This window comes from Bombus vancouverensis, chromosome 7, assembly GCF_051014615.1.
Source record: "Bombus vancouverensis nearcticus chromosome 7, iyBomVanc1_principal, whole genome shotgun sequence".
Classification (NCBI taxonomy): domain Eukaryota; kingdom Metazoa; phylum Arthropoda; class Insecta; order Hymenoptera; family Apidae; genus Bombus; species Bombus vancouverensis.
The window spans coordinates 13,992,358-14,015,604 of NC_134917.1; the positions used below are offsets into that span (position 1 = coordinate 13,992,358).

Sequence of the window (23,247 nt, forward strand, 5' to 3'; positions counted from 1 at the left end):
ACCTTCGCAGCGACCTCCTCCTACTACTTTCCTTCGCTCCCCACCATCGTCGAAGGATTCGGTCTACCTCGAAATCCAAGCGAGCGCACGACCTCGAAACGACGCGACGTCTGGGCTTCGCGAACCGCGGCAAACCGAACGACCTTACCGCGACCGCCAGCTATCGGAACGTCGCGCGTCGAACGATATCGTTTAAACGGCCGCAGCTAGTTCACCGTCCCCAAATTCGGGAAAAATTTCGCCAAATACTGAGCGAACTCGGTGCCGCTGTTCGCCCTGTTCGTTCCACGCCCCACCACTGGTGCACGCGTATCGCCTCCACGAAACGCACTCGCGCGCAGCATCCTTCCACGGAACACTCATACACACGAAGCTGTCGGTGGGAAGCAAAAGACAAAGACGGCAAGTAAACGCGCAGCCTCCGCATGGACCAAAATGGCCGGTCGCTAGCCGACCGATTGGCGGGATGGAAACGATAGGGGCGTGGTGAGGTTACGCCACGTACCTTCCAACCGGTCGACGATAAAAATAAAGATCTCGCGACCAAAGTGGGGATGAAAATGGAGGGGAATCGAAGAGAAATACCGAGCAACAGCGTGGAAAGGGGAGAGCGGGAGTGCAGGGTGCACGTTGCATTCGTTACGCGTTTTCGAGGGGCGAACGTCGCTAGCGGGGTAAGGATACGGTGAGTAGGGGAAAGGACTTTTTTATAGATCCCCTCTGTCCTTTTCCGTCGAGCTTTCCTCTCTCCGGGCCTCTCATTCGTCCGTTCCTCTCTCTCTCTCTCTCTCTCTCTCACTCGCGCGCGAGTGTTGTTTCGAGCTTTCTCCCTTACACCGTACCGACTGTATCTCTGTGAGAACGTATGCGTCGCGCGAAACGTACCATGGACAGGGTATATACGCGCATGCATACGCGAGAGTACGGTGAACGCGAAGCGGGATCTATATGTTGGTGCGTGTCACGCGAGCGCGCGTGTAGATCGGTGATCGTCATTAAGAGAGATGCTAATTGAAGGTAAAACGCGGTCGAGCTGTTGGCTCGACCGCGGATATACGCGTATACCGTCCTCGAATTGCCAGCGATATTTTTCCATGTTCCAGCGTATCTCTTCCTTCTCTTTGTCTTCTGCCTTTCTCCCTCTACGCTTCGTGTCTACGTTACGTATCTACGTTAAGAAATGTCAAAGTTCGTCCGTTTTCGTCTCTTTGTCGGAGGATAGCGAACGATGAAAATTTCCTTCGATATCGGTTTTTTTTTCTCTCTCTCTCTCTCATTCGACTGGTTCCTAACGTTGACAGGAGGAAAACGTAAATAGCTGGTTCGCAAAGAATTCGACGAATCGCAACCGGCATAGAGACATCGTCGGTGAGAGTCGGCTGGTCTCGTGCGTGTCGCGTGATCCTGCACGCTCTCGATGCCCATTTTCGAATCGGTGAGCTACGCTTCACTTCCGCGTACCTATAATTTTCTAGCGCGGTTAACCTCTTTCTCGTGCACTCGCCCCGTGTAATTTTACTCGAACAGATATGTTTTCGTACGGTTGATGGGTCCAATTGTATTGGTCGTATCGATACGATACACATTCAGCTGAGTGTCTCCGCGCGACGATATCCCTTCTAGCGGGTGTCGGTCTCGTGGACATGGCCAGGCGACCGTTGTTGTTTGTTTGTATACGCTATACGAGCAGCCGGGGCACGGCCGGTTGCATTGGTTGCAATGAAAAGAGAAAGGGGAGGTAGATGCGTATATCGTGTTCCATTCTATGAATACAGGCGTACGATGTGTGCGGTTGGGGCACCACGTTCTAGCCTGAAAATTGAATGTCAGCCAAGGAAGAGATGTCACAATATTCCGCATGCCTGCTACCTAGCTACGTTTCTATTGCGTCTCCTTTCTATCTTCTTTCCTCCGCTTCGCTCGTTGCTTGTTTTCGAGAATACAAGAAGAACGCGGCAGACCGTCGGGTATTCATTTTCATAGGGTGTGTTTACTCTCTCGGCGGTAACATCGGAGGGTAGCTGCGAACACAAATAACCGCGCAACCAGGAGAAAAAAAAAAAAGAAAGAAACAGGCGAACGTGTAACTAAAAATATGCGAGATGCCAGAGGCGTTTAAACGTAGCGCGAAATGATAGCGGAACGGGTGGTGAAAACAATAACGAAATATAACGTTGCGTGCAATGGGAATTATATCGTCGAGTTAGAATAACCCTTCTTCTATTAAATAACGCGTAATATTAGGATTTTATGCACGCATAAATTTCACATTGCCTTCACGACTTCCCAATTTGCTATCTTCCGAGTTGACGCTTAAATCAACGATCGCCTCGTTGACCGAGAAATCCTTTCGGCATCTGCGCAGCCTATTGGCCGCGTCTTTTCTGAAAAAAGCGTGTCCTGCTAGGACACGAGGTTACCGCCGTAATCCGACGTCCGAATGTTTGACAGAATAATTTTCACGTTAGCAGGGTGCATTATGCTCCTTTATGCTCGCGCCTGGCCCTACGTATTGTCGCCGAAATAAGCCGTATCCCACACCGTACGCGCCCCCTTAGCTTTTATGCGCTTTTGCGCGTATACCGTGACCTCACAAAAACCGGGGAACCCCGTTATATAGTTACACTCGACGAGACACGAAGAAAGAGCGACGAAGAAAGAGAGATTAGAGGACCTAAGCCAAACCTCCGTCTCTATACATATATACGTGCATACGCATACTTGTACAAACCATACGTTTCTTCCTCGATACTTCTTTTTCATCCTCTCGCCGACTTCTGCCTTTCCTTTTTTCACCAACCTGCTCGCGAAGCTGCTTTAACATTCGCGCACGCACGAACGATTCTCTCCTCGTCAGGCCAATTAACGAAACAACCGTGGCGCGATATCGTTGCAAGCTTTTCGACGAATCGACGTGGTCGATCGGTTATTTCACGAGCGATCCAAAGCTCGAGCGAAGAACGTCGGCGGAGAAGATGGTAAAGCTAGTTAATCGCGTGAATGCAACGAGATAGTGGCTCCGTCACTCGACACCAAATCAGACAGAATCTGTCAAAAAACTGTCACCCGACGACAATGGACCGACCTCTGGCTCGAAAATTTTACCTACGAGGTGAAATGAGACCGTAGAGGAAGAAGGACGGGACGCGACAGGAATGTAAGTAGGAGGGCCTTTGCCACCTATATTTGACACCTTTCAGTCCAATAAAATAAAATGGTTCGGTGGAATGTGGTCTCCCGTTCGAGACAGAAGTGGCGTTTCTACGTCAGCCGTATAACGTCCCTACCAAGCCTTCTCTCCAACCATCTTCTCTGTCTACCGGCCAAGTTCTTCTGAAAGCCGAGGATAATATCTCGAATCCTTGATAAGGGTTACTTCATTCGTCGACTTTCACCTCGGAATCTTGACGTTTTATTCCTTTTCGCCGGATCCACGTACGTAATTTTCGAAAAATCGAGTTGTCACGAGAAAAGAATTTCGTAAAAGTGCGAAGCAACGTTCCACCGTAATGAACGCGATCCGAATGCTTGTAAAAGGATTAAACACCAGAGAATATAGCGATAGCTTAGAAAGCTGCGTTAGTTACACATCCAAGTTCGGTGAACCGTGACTGATAGCACTGCGGTCAAAGCATTATCGCATATACGCGTCTTTCCTACGATTTTAATATATCTTCGCTATTGATTTTTCATAGAGACTGCAACAATGTCGTCGCTATTGTGAACGATAACAGTAAGCCACTGGACGATAAATCGTAGCGAATTTTTCAATCTGTGTCGCGAGTTACCGTTTATGAGACGATAAAATATTTGCAATAAAACGTAACAACTTTATGCCGTATCGAACGGACCTCGAGTTCGATGAAAACATCGTATAAAATTAAATTACGGCCTTTGAACGTAGCATTGTTTGATTCTTTTCGAATGGACCGTATCTTTAAAATTTCATTGAATGGAAGAAGCACGGTCGTAGACACGTGCAACCATCATCGCGCATATTTTACGATCGATCTTTCGCGGATTTTCAAGATCAACTCGACGAATGACTGGACGAAAAACACCCTTCGCATTTCCATTCGTCCTAATCCGATAGGCATCGTTCCTCCAGATGTATAAACGAGTTGTTTGTATTGAGATGCGTGGGACAGATATATAATCTAGTCAATTTGACACCCTCCTCGAGGGTCTAATGGGTGCTTTCAACCCAGAACGAACCAGTTATGTAGAACTTTGTTATGCCAAATGGTCGAGCAGGACTGTGCTTCGATGCTTATCGCACGGCGATTCGTTTGTCTTCGAAGGTTCTTAATTTTATTAAAAACTTTCTTTCGCCGTAACGTACAAATTAATAGTCGTTTAGTTGGACTTTATGTATTCTATGAACACAACGTCAGAGAGAAGGAATAAAAGCAGTTACGTTCGTTTTACAAATTCAGCTTTTCCATTTCTGCGTTCTTCACCAGCGTGTTCGATATCGAATGCATTGGAACCTCGGTGTATTTTTTCGCTGGTAGAAATCTGAAACGACACAGCCATGCTCGTGAATAGTTTTGCCATTTTTCATCGAAATTAAAACGAATATATTTCCATACCTCTGAACTATCGGCGGAAAATGATTTCTATCCACCTCGCTTAGATCGTTAACGCCAAACAGAAAACTGACTATCGTTCCGACCACCATCGATATCAGAAAACCGACCAAAGCGTAATACATGAACGATATGGTAAACAAAATAAACGGTTCGTCGTCCGCGCTCGATAGAATGTCACCCGTATTCATTGTCGTTTGGTTCGACGCGATCTCCGCGTTTAAACAGTCTTCGGTCGACGTAGAAAGCGGTGGGTAAATTAACCGTTTTTGAATCATGTTCACTTGAGCCCCGACTATGATCCAAACCATGGACAACATGGAAAGCAATCCACCAGCGATAGCACCTTTCGACGTTGCCCATGGTACCAACATTCCCAGGGTGAATATACCTAACATCGCGCCGCTCGTTACACCGTGCAGGGTCAAAGATACTCGAAAAATATCGCCTAAACGATCTACGATGAAAACCAGCGACATACAAATTAATCCTACGACCACTACGATAGCCTGGAAATCATAATGTTGTTAGTTGTTACTTTTGCCCAAAAGGACGAGCAAAGATCGTACTTTATGATGTACCTTCATAATTTTCGCTGCTCTCTTCTCTTTCTCGTTACTATCGGGTAAACAAGGATCGATAAAATCCTCGTAAATTGTACCAGCAACTGTGTTCAAATTAGCACTCATCGTCGACAGACCAGCGCTGACAAGACCGGCTAGAAAAAGACCAGGTAGTCCTGGAATATCTGCAGCAACGTCCAACACATAATATGGAAGTAATTGGTCGCTTCTGGAAATTACCTGCGAACCAATTGAACCTTTACGTTTCTTTTTTCTTTTACAACAGCGGATGTAATTAATTTCTGTTTACATAGGAACGAATGGTACGTACGTGTGTGCTTATAGGATCACATTTATGGTATCTAGCGTACATTATAAGACCGGTAAAAACGGATATCCATTTTATACCTACCATACATAAACCCATAAACGCTATTGCCCTAACGAGATAAAAATCTTGTTTGTCAGAAATTTCTTTCACCTTCGAGAATTATTATTGCGATACTCACTTGTGCGCTTCCTTGATATTCGGCACGGCTAGAAATCTTTGCATCGATACTTGACTGATACCGAGCCCCGATAACCACGTCATCGACATACCAATCGACATGCCCCAAAAAGAATTTCGAACGAACGGACTTGGATCCATGCTGCGACGTGTGATAAATAGCAAATTAGGAAGACGCTTCGATACGAGGTAATAATAATAATAGTAATAATAATAAAAGTTCTATAGACGATCATACTTCCAAAACACTATTCTGCTACCCTCTTCCGATATTCTCCAAGTCTCGAATATACCGCCTACAGCCATAGTACCCAATATGAATACCGCGAATAAACTTCCCAACGTTACGGTCATTTGAACAGTGTCAGCCCATACAACGGCTTTCAATCCACCCTAAATATTTTTCAGGAAGATATTCATTATCGAAACGAACGTATTGGTAGCGTTATTGTTCACGATGTGTCGTGAGATGAACCGCTTTTTACGGAATATTTACATAAATGTTGTAATTGCTGGCCGTATCTGGCGATAATATTATAAGCAGTGTAAACATTTGACGAAAATCGACGCGTCAAGAAGACGGCTCGTATAATTCCATGTTTAATCGTAATTATATTTTATTCCTATCTCCCATATGATTTATCAACTATATAGTCCCTTATATGCGATAACGTTGGACATGTTTGTAAATATCGCGTATCGTCGCCTGTCGTTCCCATACGATTCGCGTAATTCCCAGCCGTTCATTTTTTCAGCCGATGAAAACTGATCTTCGCGTGAGAACGTTTAAAGATCGTTCAACGATCCAACTAATCGAGCCTATATGGTAATAGACTGGAGTTTAGATGTTATATGCAATTTCGTTCTTTACAATCTTAAAGCAAAAACCGAGTACCTCTGAAATGGTTTAGAACGATTATTTAAGCGTAACCTACAAGAAGACCATTGAACTTTCCATACTAAACTCCGTCGACGCGAATAACTGGTAAGTCGAGAGTTAGTTAGGCTAGAGTTCGATTCGACGATTCTTAAAAGCTATTTAAAAGGAAAGTAGGAAGTGTACGTGAAATAACTTACGATAGTCGTGTAGAATATGCACACTGTACAAATTATCGGGGTGATCAAGTGAAGATTGATGGACGTTGCCTGGGAAAATGCTAACGCTGGTACGTATATGATCAGAGGGACGTAAATGATCAAAGAAAGCGTGTAAAGAAACGAGGCGAATGTCCGAACGGGCCTCGTAAATCTCATCTCCAGGTATTCAAACGTGCTGGTCAGTTGTAATTGATAAAATACTGGCAAGTAAATAAGCGAAATGAGAGCACACGATATAATCGATGTAAAAATGCAGGCAGCATATTGTGTACCATACTGATATACTTCGACAGGTACAGCGAGCAAGGAAACTGCCGATATGTGACTGAAATAAATCAAAGAAAACAATTTCTAGTTTCAACATCGCGAAAGAATTATTTTTATCAACGCTTCGATAGAATCGCGTGCATTCGTTAGAAAATATAATTTCCACGGCGTTTTACCTGGCAATTAAACTCATGCTAACTGGGAAACAGGACATTGTTTTCCCTCCGAGCAAATACTCGGTAGTGTTATCCTGTTTCTTGCCAAAACAGCCAAAATAAATCCCTATGAGGACGCTGACCCCTAAGAGACCAGTGAACAATGTGTAATCAGTCCATCCGAACGTAAGTTGTTTCAATTCTTGTCCGAGCAGTGATCTTGTTTCGTTTTCTGCCATTCTAAAAACGATGAAGTTGAAATTAAGGATTAACTCACGATAGAGAACGTTCGTTCGCCACTTTCGTTCTCGTCCACTTAAACTAAACTCTGCTCAGCTATTGCAACGGACAAAACTATTTCACCTTTCTTTTTATTTGCAGTGTGATAATAGTCGATGTAGCACGGTAAACGATTAATAGTAGTCCAATATTTGTCACACTCGTGTATTGATCTATTTCTGTTACTCGTTATCGAAGATCGAATTCATCGATACGTAGCGTGTTAATTCAGGAGATTTGCGAAAAACGTCGACTAATGGTCAATCTATAAATATGAAATTCAACGATTTCGTAAAAAGACGGAAAAGTACTCGATGCGAGCTACATTCTCACTAATAACGATAACGTTCAGCATAATGTTATATGTTTAACTGATTTTGCACGAACATCTGTTTAATTTATGATAGGTAGATAAAGTTCCATCTTTCGCAATGTTATGCAAATAGTTAAGTATCCTTAAACCAGTCTCTGAGTTGAATCTTCAGTTCTTCCGCTACCGATATCATTCCCATCTTGTTTGCTAAAAATTTTCAAGAATCTTTTTCGGTCATATATCCTTCATTCTAAGACGGAAATGACGACGAACGTTAGGTCAAACGAACGGGTCCTGTCAATACGCATAAAAACTGTACTCGCGAATGGAAATGATATGGAAATACGAGCAATAAATTCCCTGGACGTTGAACAAATATCGTTCCTATCTAGAGCGAAGTAGCTTGTAGAGAAAGAACAACAGGATTGCTTTATAAGAATCTGCATATATTCCTTATTTTTGTAATTTTTTATAATTTTATAATTTTTTTTTTTTTCTTATAATTTTACAGAATTAAATCTTAAGATATTCCATACAGCAACCATTCAGTTAACTCTCGTATTTTCTGTTGTTTCTCCATCTCGGTACAGTTTCCTAGGAGATTGTCTAAAATTTTCTTTTCTTCGGAATCGAGTTCGTCCATGGGATTCAAAGGCTTAGTAACCATACTTGGAAGTGTAACATCGTAATAAAGAAATATCTGCAAACATTAATACTTATAATTTGTTTGGTTTACAAACGAATAATAAACTTTACCTTATTATTGAAACTGTTATATACGAGACAAGGTGTTGGAAAACCAGGAGTAACATTATAGTTACCAGTACAGAATGCTCTAACTGGTTCTTCAAATTGAAAACGTACGCTATTGCGTTGTTGATCTAAAATGTAGGTTTGCCCGTCCCATGCGCAAGCAACTATTTCGTCAGAACCATCGCCGGTTACGTCTAATCGACATAGAGCGAATATTTGATGATCTACTTGCATCGACCTAGAAAACATTATGTAACCTGTATCGTTGCTAAATATTTGCAATTTTGAAATCTTACCATAGAATGATTTCGTCCTTAACTAACATTATTGTCCCATCTAAAGTAGCAAGAGCGTAAGGTTTTCCTTGTAATAAATTATCTCGTATATTCGCGTCAGTTTCGATTTTACCTTTTCCTTTTGCATCTTCTATCTTATTGTTACCGCTATTATTTTGACACGAAAAATGCTTATATGTAGGTAACAAAGAATCCTTTTCCGACTTAATGTCGTAACCACCAAGAATTACGTTGCCTCCAAGAACATTACCATCAACTTGATCCCGACTAGAAGGATCAGTAGTTCCAAAAGCTTTATTCGTTTTAGAATTTTCGGTCGTTGAATTTTTCCTACGTCCTTCCATGATACTAAGGCTACTTTTCCTTATCTCTGATTGCGAATTATTTTTCTTAAATTCTAATGAGACAGATTTCAAGTTCTTACCACATTGCACTTCGTTTAAAACACTCGATTTGAATAATAACTCTTTATATTCGTAATTCGACTTATTTTCTACTACACACTCTAGATCTCCGATGATTTCCGTTGAAATATTTTGATTGCGCATTCTTGATATTCCCAATGTTTGATAGTCCACACAGCTTGCTGCTGTTTCGTTACTTTTCTGATTAATTTCATCTTCTAGATGACAATCTTCTGGATTACATTTAATTCGCATGAACGTTCCGCCAGGTTGAGCAACTAACAACGTTGGTGTTCCATCCGCCATATGCTAAATAAAAACATCAAAATTCGTTATTACCATAGATTAAAGAATTCACCTTTCTTTTATACAAATTTACTACACCTGTAATGTGACTGTTCCTATTTGATTGGCACATTCCCATTTATTCAGACCAACTAACTTTCCTCTACCTAATTCTAGATTACTTGACCATCTGTAAGATCTAACTACACGATCGGTCAAACCAAGTACCATTTCATTTGCACCATCTTTATCAACATCCGCTACTAAGACCATTTTTGTATTAGTTGGGATTCTTTGTACATGAACACACTCCATTTTACCAGATAATTCATTAATTTCATTATTGCCATCTATTTGATCTAAACTTGAAGAACTTGTCATGTTAACACCTGTTGCGATATCCGTGCTTGGATGGCCTATGATTTTTATCCAATAATATACAAGTTATAATTATTTTTAAACAGCAATACAAAACACAATAATATAATTTGCAACTCACCGTGTTTTATGTTGTCTTGATCAATTGGTTCCTTGATTAATTGTTGAGTAGAAGTTACGTTGCTCATACTAGGGTTAACGGATCTTGGGCTGTAAAAGATATGTGCCCAGCCATCTCCACATATTACAACTAACGCATTTCGTCCATAATTAAATATATCTCCTATCGCTACACTAGTTATAAGGCCTAGCCCAGGTATCTTTTGCCATAACTCTGAGCCCTGTAATATAATAATTTAAAATAAACAGCGTAACAATTCGTGCCAATAAATTATTAGTAAATTAGTAATATCAATTCACTTTAAAAATATAAAGTTCTCCCTCCGCTGTACCAATAACTAATTCATTGTCACCATCATTGTCAACATCTCCTATTGTTAAACCATGTCTACATACAGTACCAGGTAAATCCCATTGAAGTCTTTTAACAAAACTAACAGCCCTCATTTTCTCTACAACAAATTCTATCTAGCGGGTACTTTTGGTGAATTTAGTGGAAAATTATGATTTGTCATAGAAGGATAAAGATATCGCCAACGGCTAGGTGGCCAGACTATGGAGGTAGCTTTAGCAGTTATCAATCCAAGAGAAATTGGTCCGAAAGTATTAGAGTCCATGGAACGTCCAATATGATCACCTTCTATCCAACAATGACCTTCAGGTATCTAACAAATAGATATGAATTTCCTTATTATTCATAAAATTCTATAAGGAAAGATTTATGGAGTGAAAAATTCTCAAATACCTGTAGAATGTCTGCTTTATAGCCATGTGTGCGTACAATGTCTCCAGAAAGTCCTACAACTCGCTTAATCAAAATTTGTTCTGGAGTTTTTGGAGATTTTACAGTTACTATTTCGCCGCGTTGAATATTTTGTGTACGAACTGCTCGGCGATTCAGAAAAACATAATCAGGATTTCTTTCATCAGGGTTTAAGGTTGGCTGCATAGAAACTCCTTCTACTTTGGCTATGTAACCAACTGTATCCAAAAAAGTGATCCCGATAGGGATGCCTATAAGGATACCCGCAAAGAAATGTCGTACTTTCATCTATCGCATTTATCGACTATAAATAATAAAAATATTTTGAATTAAACATTTATAAGTGTACACAAAATTACATTTATTGATTATAATTTTACAACAACAAATATGAAGTTATACTTTAAAGAGAAAATCTATGTTACTTTTTCATTATTGTAAAATTATTAACAAAATTTTAATATAGTTCTTTATTCATAAACTGAAATAATCTTTTATAGGTTAACATATAAAGTTTAAAACAAAGAATTTATTTTAGTCACAAATTTTTTATAGTGTCCGAGGATTTATATTTATAAAACTTTCATGATTTACAAAGTATTAAACAGATCTTATTGTTTGTTAAACTATGAACTCGAAACAAGTAGAGGTTACAAAATAATTTTAATGTCATACATTTAGGTTAGGAAAACTAATCTTGCTACATATACATACATATTTTACATATACATAGATTGCAATATCCAATGCAATTATACAATGTTTTAAATTATAAACTAAAATAATTATTTAGTAATGATACTTGTTCTTTGTAGATTATACTTAGTTCCATCATAAGCCTAAATTATTCGTGCAAAATAGGTAATTATATCTTGTTACAAACAGATTTAAGATCAATATTTTAGTTTTAGAATTCCAAAAACAAACGTGAATTTTGATATAATATTATTTATTCCTTTAATAACAGCGATGAAGGTAACTGATATTACTAAAATGTACGAGCTTAAATAACCTATCATTTAATGGACCGGCATTTTTATTAATGAATGAATTATCATTAAAAAATGCTCCTACTTCCACTAGAATTTAGCTATACATACATACATATATATCTTAAAGCGATTATTTAAAAAAAATTAGTTAATTATTATTAAAGTCATTTATATCAAACTTGTTTTAAATGTTGCATGTGGGAACATTTTTAACATTTTTACGATTGGGCGTAATTTTTAAACTATAACTGGATAAACATTTACGAGGTCCGCGTTTTCTTAACAGTAATACATATTACAAAAAAATGCGCCAACTCTGTATTATTGACATAAAAATTTTTTAAGATATATTTAATAATAGTTTACATTTAACATTATCTATTTATATAGACATCATATAACAGTACTAATAACTTCATCTCATAATGGCTATTAAAACATGATGTGAACATTAAAATACGTTATTAACATTATTATGGAAGATCATGCAATTAAACTCTTTAATTTTTATACAACACTGAATACGATTTCAACTTGTATTTTAATATCTTTCATTTTTACATAACGAACGTCAGGGAATTATACATAATATGATGAAGAGTGTTTGCATTCAATATGGAACTGCATAATTAAACATAGGTATGAAAATGACAATGGCTATACACTAAATGGTTTTATGAACTACATTATTAAAAAATTCTCAGCTAAATGTAACTCAAATACTGCATACAGAATTCCATATAAAATTTAATGCGATAAATAAAAAATGAACAAGAAATTAATAAATTGCCAGCATAATACAAAATTCTAGATAACATTAAACAATTGGTATGTGTACAAGCGTTATACGGATCAGTGCTTGCCAATCACCATACCTGATATAGGATTAATACCACAGTAATGCATATTAATAATTACTTAGTGCCTATTGCCTGTGCTTGAATTCTGTGGTCATTATTGCACAATGACTTTATCAGATATGTGCACGATGCACTGCCTCTTACTTGGCCCCTCTGATTAGTAAATTTTTGATCCTATGAAATATAAATATAAGATACAATAGGCAAAAATGTAATCATATAATAAATTCGATTCTTATGAACATATTAGGTCTTTGGCAGTGCTTAACCAAGATCTATACCATTCGTGACTATTTTGTTATTTCTTTCTTACTATAGTCTGCAAATTTTCAAGATTGGTAAACACTGATTCAATCAAACGTTAATTCGTCATTATAGTTTTTCTTTTTATCCTGAATTGTCTTTTCATTATAATGTAACTCATTATTTTCATCTTTAATCTGTTCTATTTAATTTCCCTTGTCAAATTTTTACAATTTCGTTGTTCTTACAACTGTCATTATCTTCTCATTTACCATACTTGTTTTCTCTCACTGATATATTTAAAGTAAAATATATATTTTTTATATATTTCTTCTATTATCCTGTCCTTTCTCTTGTTTTTCTTCCATTTCCTATTCGCTTCCTGTCACTTCCTCTTCCTCCTCTTCGTCATCCTCTTCTTCTCCCTCTTCCTCCTCTCTATCATCCTCTTCTTCTCCTTCTTCCTCTCTCTCTTCCTCTTCATCCTCCCCCTCCCCCTGCTCTTCCCCTTCATCCTCCTCGTCCTCGTCATCGTCCTCCTCCTGCTCTTCCTCCATCTCCTCCTCTTCCTCTTCCAGCTCTTCCTCCATGTTCTCCTCTTCTCCCTCGCTTTCCACCACCTCCTCCTCCTCCTCCTCCTCCTCCTCTTCTTCCTCACTCTCCTCCTCCTCCTCCTCCTCCTCTTCCTCTTCCTCTTCCTCTTCCTCCTCCTCTTCCTCCTCTTCTTCCTCCTCCACCTCTACATCTTTATCCACTTCATCTTCCTCAGTCTGTTTTTCTTCTTCACTCTCCTCCTTGTCAGTTAATTCTACTCTTCCCCTATCTTCTTCACTTCCCTTTGCCTTTTCAATCTCTTCTGCTTCTTCACCTTCTTTTACCTCTGTTTTTCCACCTTTCTCTTCAATTTGTTCTTGTTGGTCATCTTTAAATATATTTTGTTCTATATATATTTCTTGCTTTTTTTCTTCCCCTTTTATTTGCTGTTGTTTTTCTTTATAAATTTCTTTCATTTCATTAACTTGTAGTTCGGTATCTACTTCCCCTTTTCTATTGGTTGTACTAACCTTTAGAGCTTTTTCTGTATCATCCATATTCAAAATTGTTGTATCTTCTGTATTTTGTATTTTATGATCTTCTACCTCAGATACCTAAAGTAGTGGGACAATATTTAGTATCTTTATTTTTAGTATGACATTATAATGTATGATTCAATCTAGTGTAATAATTATAAATTCGGAAAGGGATAACTAAACAGTGTAACTAAATGTAGAATGATTATGTGGATTTAAATAGTTCAGGCAAATAATATTTGCTGTTATTGTAACAAAGTTATAATTAAATATTCAGTTATTCATATGTTAGTTATGTAAATGTTATTATTTGTAATAGTGAAAAAGATGTAATATATATAGTGTATGCATTCTAGTTCAAAACTAATACATTAGTAATCCATTTAGTAGATAATATAAATTAAATATTAATGCTCAAAATAAATCACAGATTAATAATTACTGATGCGTAATAGCACATTAATGTTCAATTTATGTTAGTAATTATTTGAAAAAAATAATGTTTACATCCTACATAGTTCCTGTGATCTGCCATTTTCATATTAACTAATCTGTACAGAAGCAAACAATTAAATGAATGAAAGAATCACCAAATAAAACAAGGCTCCGCAGATTCATTTGATTCTGTTGGTAATTCTAATATTTTCTTACAGCTGCATTTTGGTCGAGACTGATGAGAGAGAGGGTCATTTTGCCTGAAAGTACAACAGGTGCCTCTACATCCTCTTCTGCTTTTTGAGCTTGCGTTTCTGAATCTGTTACAAGTAATTCGCATTGTGGAGGAAGTGCACCTTCTAAATATATCGGTTTTGGTGGTGTTTTTTCTCTCTCAATATGACTGAAATAGTTCCATTACATTTATTAAATATGCTATATTGTAACAAATATATCTTTTCAAGATGCTTTCATTACCTTTGTGAAATTGGGATTATAGGAGTAGTAGGTCTACTACCCTTACCCTCACAACTAGCTGTCATTTCCATACCTATGACTTTAACAGTTGGCGAATGTTCTATGTTTTCTACTTCTTCATCTGTCATACTATGTTCAGCCTGGACAATGGTATCGTTCTGTAAATTAAATAATGCAAATAAATGATCTTTTGTATTATACTGCCTTAAGGGAATAATATTTTACTTTAAATTTTTTAATATAAGATATATATATATATATATATATATAATGTATATTATGAATACTGCATTATGATGGTTAATACTTAATAAATAAATGAAGTTTTTAATCTCCTTCTTTTTACAAATACAATACAGCATTTGCTTAAAAATTCACACATTTTAAAACATTGTTTAAAAAATCATGCTGTTCTGTTAAAAAAAACTTACAATGTAATAGTAACTAAATTAATGGAGCTATAAATAACAATAGTTAATTTATAAACATGCATTTAAAGTTATGAATTTAGTGAAAGAGATTATATCTAAAAAAATATACACTACCGATAATTTTTAATATGTTTTAACATGTTTTAATACATCATAAATACTCTGAAACGTTGTTATTGCAAGGTTGACTCCTTAATATTAGAATTTAAAGATACCTAACTATAACAGTTACCTTTAAATGACAAATATTTTTATTTCACTGAAAATATTACATGTTGTAATCATTGACAATCATTTCGTTAACTTCAAATTTTTCGCCGAGGATATGTACTTATTGCCATGTGTTATAGTCGACAATACGTCTTTATCTATATACTCATTTCCATGTATAAAAATAATAATGAGGCAAAAGATAAAAGTTATTATGACATATTCACGTTGTTACTTTATTAATCGCCGTAAGTTATATACCTGAACAACTGAAATGATTGTCAATGATTTAAAGGCAACCTGAGTATAACAGATTTATTATTTGTGGAAAAATATAAATTTAGAGCAAGCAATTTCTCTCAAACTTTGGTTACTCTTGTTAGGTAATCTTTGAGGCAAAGAATATACCTTAGATGAGCGATCAACCCCTGCCAGGCCTTTGGACTTTGGAGGCCCATCTACTATTTAAATGTAAAAATAAGAACTATAAATTCTATCATTTATAATATATTTAATAATTTAAATGCTTTTAACGAGTACTTCACTCAGCTAAAATATGAGTATGCACATTTTTATATGAAGATGAATATATAAAAAGTGATCAATAATTTAAATATAGTTATACAGAAGCATTGGAGAATAAGAAAAAGCGAAATGTCGAAGATCTCATAATGTCGAAGATCTCGTAATGAATATGTATATAATGTACAACAGGAGAGGTAAAACTTGAAACGCAATCAGAACACAACAACGTGCACATTTCTAAAGACTAAAAAACTGAAAATGTAAATTGTTTCATAATTAGTCTAGTAAACCTTGAGTTCTTGTTGTGGGCTTGGACTATGCATAACTGAACGTGATATGTTGCCCATCTGAACAACAATTCTTTCCATGGCTGCTTCCGTCTCGACCAAACGTCGTCTCAGTTGATCTATCTCTATGTCTCCTGCCGCTTCTTGTGTTCCAGCATGTATAACATTACCAAACGTGTTCAGAGAATATACACGAGTACTTACAATATTTTTAATTTTAGTCTAACAGTTTTTTTGTTAAATTTATGATATAAATACGTGTGTGTTCTAATTGTGCAAACCTTGCATCATGCAACACCATTTAAAAATCTGATTAGATACTCAAAAAAACATGTACCTTATTTTTCAGTATTTCTTTAAAGGAACTAGCTTTCAAGGAAAACACTGCATTAATGATAATGTAAATCAAGTGTTGTCAATATCTCTCAAACATTTAAAGAACTTACGGTCCTTTAATTCCTCTATGGTAGGTGGCCTTTGTGGTGATGGGGACCTCTCCTTTTGATAATGCATTGTACCACCAGTCATTGCAGTAGCAAAAGCTTCAGGACTAAATACCATTTTCCGAAATTCTTTCTCCGCTGCAGCTCCTGGATATTCTGAAATGATTTCACTATCCGAATTTTTTCTCAGCACCTAATAAAATAAATTACAATAAGATTTCATAAAATTTAAATAAAGTTACCTAAATATCCAAATTTTATAGAATATTTTACCTTTACAATTGTATATAGGAAAAATAATACAATGCCCGAAGTATATAATGGCATAATAATTCCCATAGTACCATTTCCTTTTGGTGCAGGAACAACATGTCCTGCACCTCCTAAAGGTGGTCTCATCTTTGGCACAACATGATCAGGTCTATCTGCTACCTTTGGTACAATATGCGAGGAAGGAATAGTTCTACCACGTTCTCTTAATGCAGGATGTAAACCACCTGCATGTGGAGGTGTACCTCGTTCTTGTTTTATGGTACCTGAAAATACAAATATTATTTTTTTAAATATTACTTGAAAAAAAATAGCATGTAAAACAAACAGAACTCAAAATTCCTTGTAATAATTCCTTTATAATTATTTCAAGTTTTATAGAAACGTTAGTACATTATCATTTTAGTCTATTACACACATTTAAAGCTATAACTATAGGCCAAACTTATTCCCATCTACTCATCTCTAGTTATACATACTTGTTCTTTTGGCAACCTGCCAAATAGAAGAGATAACTTGAATCTCCTTTCCATATATAATTGGTTAGTTTAATAATACCAAACTGATACTCTTTATTAGAAGTAATTACTAATTCAGTGATTCAATTCAAATGGTATAATTATGTTAATAGTAAAAGAAAGTTACTCATGCTTGTTAGTAGCTAATGTCAAAAGTTTTAAATAAGACGTTTTATAATTCTTACTGTGCGGCATTAAAATATGATATCTGATTAGATGTGGAGTTCCTAGTTGAGAAAGAGCTATACCAAAATGTATTTTAAGACAGAGGGAACTATTAAATGATCTGATTTCTTCTAAAACTTGTTTATAAGATTTTCCCAGGCGTTCTCTTTCAGCAAGAAATGTAGATAAATCTATACCACATCTAGCTAAAATTTCTTCTCTACACAAACTTGCACCTTGTGGTGTTAATTTTACAGTTTTCAAAACATCCCTTACTCTTGGATCAATTTGATGATGTTTCAGTATATTCTGACATATTTCATACATAATATCAGCAGCAGTGACATCACTTTCAAAGATTACATCGCAGCATGCTAATAAACATTTGAGAATTTAATTCATTGACAAGAAAAAAATATAATTTTTACTTTTAAATAATTAATTAAAAGAAAACGAATTGAAGGCAACAGAAAAATATATGTGATTGTAATTAAGTAGCTAGTTTTTTTAAATTCAATATAAATAAAATTTCTTCGTAATATCACGTACTCTCTTTTATCTTCAATGAATTAGATATTTCGATAAAATCTTACCCGAATTGTCCGACGTATAATGTGGACTGACAGATGTTGTGAACATAGGATAGAAAATTTTCGGCCACAATACTGCAAAACACCCGATTACAATTGCTAGGACAAAAATCGCCTTTCTTGGACCGAAATCCGTTATTTCAGCCATATTCGTAAATTTGTCGTTCGTATCGTTCTCGCAATTTCGATAAATGGTAAAACAACTGTAGTTCTTCCACTGGCACGTCCAGGGATCGCGAAAGTGGATGGAAGACGCAGCGCACTGTCGTCTGCTATTTCTGTCATGGGACAGGGCTGTGTCTATCAGCTTTTACTCCCAAAACGTTTTTCTTTAATTTATCCTTAACAGAATTCGCAAATACATTTATAGAATCAAGTGGCAAAGAACATATTTAAAAAGTGTAAGTCTTTCCAATTTGTTATACCTAACTCAATAAATATATTAAAAAGATTAACATAAAAGGAACTGTGTTAAAAAGTTTGAAACATCCTTATATTTAGAAGCTGACTAATTTTTAATGATAATACTAATGTAACAATACACAAACATTATACCGGAATAACGTAATTTTACTGAACTTTTTTTTTGTCTAGGATCAAAACACTATCTGTTACAAGAATAAGCCAAAAAGTAAGCCAGAAATAGCAGGTTCTGGCAATGTCACATAGGCAAAGAAAGACCTTGTCTGATAGATGGATGATAAAAATATATACAATTTATAGGTTATTGTTTTGCTGGCATTTATTTACAGAATTGTTTATACAGAAAAAGTGTAATAATACCCTAGAGTTGATAATGTTCTATATATTGAGTACAGAGTTGATAATTCCCAAAGGAATTTATTCTGGACCACCTCTCTGTAACAAAAAAGAACTAGTTTAATAAAAATTTGTTCCTTTTCCATTGCATATGGATTTCAGAAAGTATTACATGAATATAAAGATCATAAATATCATAAATTCATCTAAATTCTAATAATTTATGTTCTATATGAATGGCAAGTTTGATTACATAAAGTCACTGATAAAATAACAGAATACTTACATTAATATATGCAATTTCCTTTTCATCAATGGGTCGTCTTTGATAGCGTGGAGGAAGATAAATATCTTCTATTGTCGGTAAAACCACTACATCAGGTCCTGTTGCACCAATACTTTTTTGCGACATAGTCGGCCCTGCATGTACAGATGGTGTGGCTGTACCTGGAATAACTAACCAATAACAAGGATTTCAGTCGGCTTTTTCAACTGAAACATTCAAATGTCAACAGTAACTCTTGCTTGATATTATTACCTCTGCCACTTCCACCTTTACGAAATTTAATCAGAGGCACATGTGGTTTTACTACCTATTAAAATTTAAATCTTGTAAATTGAGTGATTTTATTATAGTCATATATTAACATACGGTATACTTTTTTTACGATTATACCGATGCACTGACCTTCCAACCTTTGCTTGCCATCATAATTGTTCTTTAATATCTTTCTGCTGTGTCTCATTCGAAGGCCAAGTTTTACTTGCAACAGAAGCTTCTTTCGATCGCTTTAAAGCTTCAAGTAGATGGCGTGTTTTGACATACTTTAACGAGGACAAAATAATCGTCAAATACCTGTGTGAAATTCATTAATTTCGCGAAGCTAACATCATATGATATCACCAGAAATTAATAAACAACTTTTCTACTTAACTTCGCTTAAGTATATCTAATTCAATTCAAATATAAATAGGCAAGAGGAATATGTAATGCAATGTATTGAATTTAAAAATTTGTCAAATTTAAGTATCAATTTAGGTTACTTCAGCTAATATGTGACATTACGAAATAAGTGTGTCTAATATCTAATATTTTATCTCTAGAAATTTTCGTAACTACAACGATTATTCATTTTTTTTTTTTTTAATTTTTGCTATGTGTAGTAATATATTATGTAGTATTTAATATGGTAGGTGTAGATAATAAAAATACATATATTTATTTATATATATAATATATATATATATATTGTAATAAATTTTATTGTAAATTTTACTTAATTCCAAAGTATTTGGTATCAGACAATTTCGTTTGTAATACCACATAAAACGTGGTTATTTCAGCAGTCTTCAATGACTACAATGACGTTAAGCATTGATGTCATATTCAGATCTTAAACTTAATCTACTTCTTCCATTCGTGAAGCATCTTCTGTGTCTCCTTCCAAAGGAGGAACTTCTTCTGTTGTTTGCTCTTCTGGTATAGATTCTTCTTCATCGATACCAAGACCCAACTTGATCATTCTATAAATTCTTGCAGCGTGAACTTGTGGTTCATCCAATGTAAAACCTGATGAAAGAAGTGCTGTTTCAAACAACAAAATTACTAAGTCTTTTACTGCTTTGTCACTTTTATCGGCCTCTGCTTTTTGATGAAGGGTTTCGATAATAGCATGATCCGGATTTATCTCAAGGTGTTTCTTTGCTGCCATGTATCCCATAGTAGAAGTGTCTCTAAGAGCTTGAGCTTTCATGATCCTTTCCATATTGGCAGTCCAGCCATATTGTGAAGTGACTATACAGCAGGGAGAATTAACCAATCGGTTTGATACTACAACTTTTTCTACTTTGTTATCAAGAATATTTTTCATTACTTTACATAAATTTTCGTATTTAGCTTTGTCTTCTTCTCTTTTCTTTTTCTCTTCTTCGTCCTCGGGAAGTTCCAATCCTTCTTTGGTTACAGATACCAATTGCTTACCATCAAATTCTTTCATTTGTTGCACCACGTATTCGTCGATAGGTTCTGTCATATAAACTACTTCAAAGCCACGTTTTTTAACACGTTCAACAAATGAACTGTTTGCAACTTGTTCTTTATTCTCCCCAGTAATAAAGTAAATGTGCTTTTGAGTCTCTTTCATTCTGCCTACATAGTCCTTAAGAGAGCATACTTCGTCTCCAGAAGCTGAGGTATGATACCTCAAAAGATCCGACAATTTATTACGATTAGAACTATCTTCATGAATACCCAATTTAATGTTTTTGCTAAACTGTTCATAGAATTTCTTATAGTTATCCTTGTCCTCTGTGAGTTCTTCGAACAATTCTATGCATTTTTTAACCAAGTTTTTACGAATAACCTTTAAGATTTTATTTTGTTGAAGCATTTCGCGAGAGATATTTAGCGGAAGATCTTCGCTATCCACTACTCCCTTCATAAAATTCAAGTATTCTGGAATTAACTGTTCACAATTGTCCATAATGAACACTCTCCTTACATACAGTTTAATATTATTTTTCCTCTTCTTATTTTCAAATAAATCAAATGGCATACGCCTTGGTACGAAAAGTAAAGCTCTGAACTCCAACTGACCTTCTACAGAGAAGTGTTTAACAGCCAAATGATCTTCCCAATCGTTTGTCAATGATTTGTAGAATTCACCATACTCTTCTTGGGTTATATCATCAGGATTCCTAGTCCAGATGGGTTTTGTTTTGTTCAATTCTTCATCTTCGGTATACTTTTCTTTAATAGTCTTCTTCTTCTTTTTCTTTCCTTCGCCCTCTGCTGTTTCTTCTTCCTCTACATCCTCAACCTCTGGTTTTCCATCATCTTCTTTTTTCTTTTCTTCTTCTTCTTCAGCCTCATCTTCGCTCAGCTCCTTTTCACGTTCCTTCTGTACTACTAATTTAATTGGATAACCAATGAATTGAGAATGCTTTTTTACAATTTCTTTGATTTTACTCTCTTCTAAGTATTCAGTTTGATCTTCCTTTACATGTAGAACAATCTTTGTTCCTCGCCCTAATGGTTCTCCAGTATCGTGCCTAACGGTAAACGACCCGCCAGCACTAGATTCCCATAGATATTGTTCGTCGTCATTGTGTCTGGAAACAACAGTTACCTTATCTGCTACTAAATAGGCAGAATAAAAACCTACACCAAATTGTCCGATCATGGATATGTCTGCACCAGCTTGAAGCGCTTCCATAAAAGCTTTAGTACCAGACTTGGCAATTGTACCAAGATTATTTACCAGGTCAGCTTTGGTCATACCAATACCAGTATCAATGATGGTCAAAGTGCCATCGTCTTTATTTGGAATAATTTTAATAAACAATTCTTTACCAGTGTCAAGCTTAGTAGGATCTGTTAAAGACTCGTAGCGTATTTTATCAAGAGCATCGCTAGAGTTTGAAATCAGTTCTCTCAGGAAAATTTCCTTATTAGAATAAAAGGTATTGATAATCAATGACATAAGTTGAGCAATTTCTGCTTGAAAGGCGAAAGTTTCCACATCTCCCGCTTTTGTCTCCATCTCTGTTGACATCTGTAATAAATATTAAAAAAAAAAATTAAACTTATATTAATTCTTTTTAATTTTTATATAAAAAAATCTCGTGTATTTCTTTTATTTTTTCTAATATGCAATAATTACATCCATGTCATAAACATGTGGTATGCACCACATGTGTATATATACATATAGATGCAACAAAGCTTACTTCACTTTGTTAGTTTCATTGCGAATTTAATCTAGGTGTAGTAAAATTTTTAGAAAGATACAAAAACACATACGTGTGAATAAAATACACGTGAATTAATAATTTGAATTGAACAAAAAGGATCGGTAATGAAAACGTTAACATAGTTTAGCATAATCATAAAACCATAGAAGTTTATCAATTAAAACATTTATTAAATATGTGAATTTGATATAAACTTACCATATATTTCTTATCAGTCAATTTAAAGCAATTATGCCTTAATGTCCAGTTAAATTGATATAACAAATGATACACTTAACAAATGACACAGTACCACGTACCGGCAGCTTGTAGAATGGAGTCGCGCAATGACTAGGATTCTCTTTATATACTTGCCAAAATTCTAGAATGTTCTAGAATGTTCTAGAACTTTTTTACCCCTTTGAATACTCCATATCCGGTGGAATTTAAATCTATTTCAATGATTTTT

General features: G+C 35.8%; 6 protein-coding genes across 17 annotated transcripts; all 6 read right to left on the reverse strand.

The window, feature by feature from the left end:
* Positions 1-4,288: 4,288 nt before the first annotated feature.
* On the reverse strand, positions 4,289-7,809 carry LOC117157725 (sodium-coupled monocarboxylate transporter 2). 4 transcript variants are annotated; one of them, XM_076620075.1, is made up of 10 exons: positions 7,544-7,809; positions 7,202-7,420; positions 7,031-7,083; positions 6,738-6,958; positions 5,899-6,053; positions 5,662-5,802; positions 5,484-5,592; positions 5,171-5,392; positions 4,593-5,098; positions 4,289-4,518 (listed from the first exon to the last, which is right to left on the reverse strand). In XM_076620075.1, exons 2-10 carry the CDS (start codon positions 7,417-7,419, stop codon positions 4,425-4,427), a joined length of 1,719 nt encoding a protein of 572 aa, XP_076476190.1. In that variant the 5' UTR covers position 7,420; positions 7,544-7,809; the 3' UTR covers positions 4,289-4,424. The 4 variants fall into 4 exon arrangements, with proteins under 4 accessions (XP_076476190.1, XP_076476191.1, XP_033191881.1 ...); XM_076620076.1 differs by having other exon boundaries at positions 5,565-5,592; positions 6,738-7,083; XM_033335990.2 differs by having other exon boundaries at positions 6,738-7,083.
* A 388-nt stretch (positions 7,810-8,197) lies between these two features.
* Positions 8,198-10,455, reverse strand: LOC117157717 (KICSTOR complex protein ITFG2). 3 transcript variants are annotated; one of them, XM_076620065.1, is made up of 7 exons: positions 10,309-10,455; positions 10,010-10,229; positions 9,610-9,926; positions 8,934-9,534; positions 8,822-8,861; positions 8,529-8,763; positions 8,198-8,472 (listed from the first exon to the last, which is right to left on the reverse strand). In XM_076620065.1, exons 1-7 carry the CDS (start codon positions 10,453-10,455, stop codon positions 8,293-8,295), a joined length of 1,740 nt encoding a protein of 579 aa, XP_076476180.1. In that variant the 3' UTR covers positions 8,198-8,292. The 3 variants fall into 3 exon arrangements, with proteins under 3 accessions (XP_076476180.1, XP_076476181.1, XP_033191859.2); XM_076620066.1 differs by having other exon boundaries at positions 8,594-8,763; positions 8,822-9,534; XM_033335968.2 differs by having other exon boundaries at positions 8,822-9,534.
* Positions 10,456-10,472: 17 nt separating this feature from the next.
* Positions 10,473-11,488, reverse strand: LOC117157736 (mitochondrial inner membrane protease subunit 2). 4 transcript variants are annotated; one of them, XM_033336019.2, is made up of 3 exons: positions 11,447-11,488; positions 10,754-11,075; positions 10,473-10,673 (listed from the first exon to the last, which is right to left on the reverse strand). In XM_033336019.2, exons 2-3 carry the CDS (start codon positions 11,057-11,059, stop codon positions 10,473-10,475), a joined length of 507 nt encoding a protein of 168 aa, XP_033191910.1. In that variant the 5' UTR covers positions 11,060-11,075; positions 11,447-11,488. The 4 variants fall into 4 exon arrangements, with proteins under 4 accessions (XP_033191910.1, XP_033191893.1, XP_033191902.1 ...); XM_033336002.2 differs by lacking the exon at positions 11,447-11,488 and adding an exon at positions 11,366-11,389; XM_033336011.2 differs by lacking the exon at positions 11,447-11,488 and adding an exon at positions 11,197-11,339.
* Positions 11,489-12,285: 797 nt separating this feature from the next.
* RIC-3 (RIC3 acetylcholine receptor chaperone) lies at positions 12,286-18,608 on the reverse strand. 4 transcript variants are annotated; one of them, XM_076620061.1, is made up of 8 exons: positions 18,291-18,607; positions 17,718-18,071; positions 17,018-17,280; positions 16,748-16,937; positions 15,898-15,947; positions 14,849-15,006; positions 14,588-14,774; positions 12,286-14,014 (listed from the first exon to the last, which is right to left on the reverse strand). In XM_076620061.1, the coding sequence occupies exons 1-8, from the start codon at positions 18,433-18,435 to the stop codon at positions 13,238-13,240; spliced, it is 2,124 nt and encodes a 707-aa protein (XP_076476176.1). In that variant the 5' UTR covers positions 18,436-18,607; the 3' UTR covers positions 12,286-13,237. The 4 variants fall into 4 exon arrangements, with proteins under 4 accessions (XP_076476176.1, XP_076476175.1, XP_033191915.2 ...); XM_076620060.1 differs by having other exon boundaries at positions 15,898-15,950; positions 18,291-18,606; XM_033336024.2 differs by lacking the exon at positions 15,898-15,947 and adding an exon at positions 16,305-16,444 and having other exon boundaries at positions 18,291-18,605.
* A 403-nt stretch (positions 18,609-19,011) lies between these two features.
* On the reverse strand, positions 19,012-19,886 carry LOC117157786 (alpha-ketoglutarate dehydrogenase component 4). The gene is made up of 4 exons (XM_033336048.2): positions 19,735-19,886; positions 19,585-19,639; positions 19,333-19,502; positions 19,012-19,145 (listed from the first exon to the last, which is right to left on the reverse strand). Exons 1-4 carry the CDS (start codon positions 19,756-19,758, stop codon positions 19,128-19,130), a joined length of 267 nt encoding a protein of 88 aa, XP_033191939.1. The 5' UTR covers positions 19,759-19,886; the 3' UTR covers positions 19,012-19,127.
* A 378-nt stretch (positions 19,887-20,264) lies between these two features.
* LOC117157779 (heat shock protein 83) lies at positions 20,265-23,157 on the reverse strand. Its single transcript, XM_033336035.2, has 2 exons — positions 22,998-23,157; positions 20,265-22,600 (listed from the first exon to the last, which is right to left on the reverse strand). Exons 1-2 carry the CDS (start codon positions 22,998-23,000, stop codon positions 20,447-20,449), a joined length of 2,157 nt encoding a protein of 718 aa, XP_033191926.1. The 5' UTR covers positions 23,001-23,157; the 3' UTR covers positions 20,265-20,446.
* Between the last annotated feature and the right edge of the window lie 90 nt (positions 23,158-23,247).